A 311-nucleotide genomic window follows, 5' to 3' on the forward strand; every position below is an offset into this window, starting at 1 on the left:
CGCAGAGAACTGGCTGCTCCTTAGATAAAAGGAGCTGTGGCAAAGCCAGTCTCGTTCAGTCCTACAGACTCGGCAGTACACTCCTCTGTGTGCTGCTTTAACCAGCCTGGACACATGAGTAGTTTGGAATCTGCCCCTCTGCCCACCCCGCCAGCTCCCCAGTGCCGGGGTGGGAGAGACAGAGCCCACCCAGTGCTGTCCGAGCCCAAGGCCGGAGCTGGTCCCGTGCAGGGCAGCAGCCAGCACCCACCTGCATGGCAAAGTCCGTGGTGACGCAGCCAACCTGGACGTCAACGGGAGCAGTGTCACAG

The 311-nt window shown here is 61.4% G+C and overlaps 1 protein-coding gene across 1 annotated transcript in view; it reads right to left on the bottom strand.

The window, feature by feature from the left end:
• NOB1 (NIN1/RPN12 binding protein 1 homolog (S. cerevisiae)) overlaps positions 1-304 on the bottom strand; it is a gene marked incomplete at its 5' end in the record, with an annotated part of 1288 nt that extends 984 nt beyond the window's left edge. The window contains one exon of the mRNA XM_010153395.1: positions 251-304. Coding sequence (XP_010151697.1) covers positions 251-304 — 54 coding nt within the window. The remainder of the gene's footprint in view (positions 1-250) is intronic.
• Positions 305-311: the final 7 nt, after the last annotated feature.

The sequence above is a fragment of the Eurypyga helias genome, unplaced genomic scaffold (genome assembly GCF_000690775.1).
Source record: "Eurypyga helias isolate BGI_N326 unplaced genomic scaffold, ASM69077v1 scaffold886, whole genome shotgun sequence".
NCBI classification, from domain to species: domain Eukaryota; kingdom Metazoa; phylum Chordata; class Aves; order Eurypygiformes; family Eurypygidae; genus Eurypyga; species Eurypyga helias.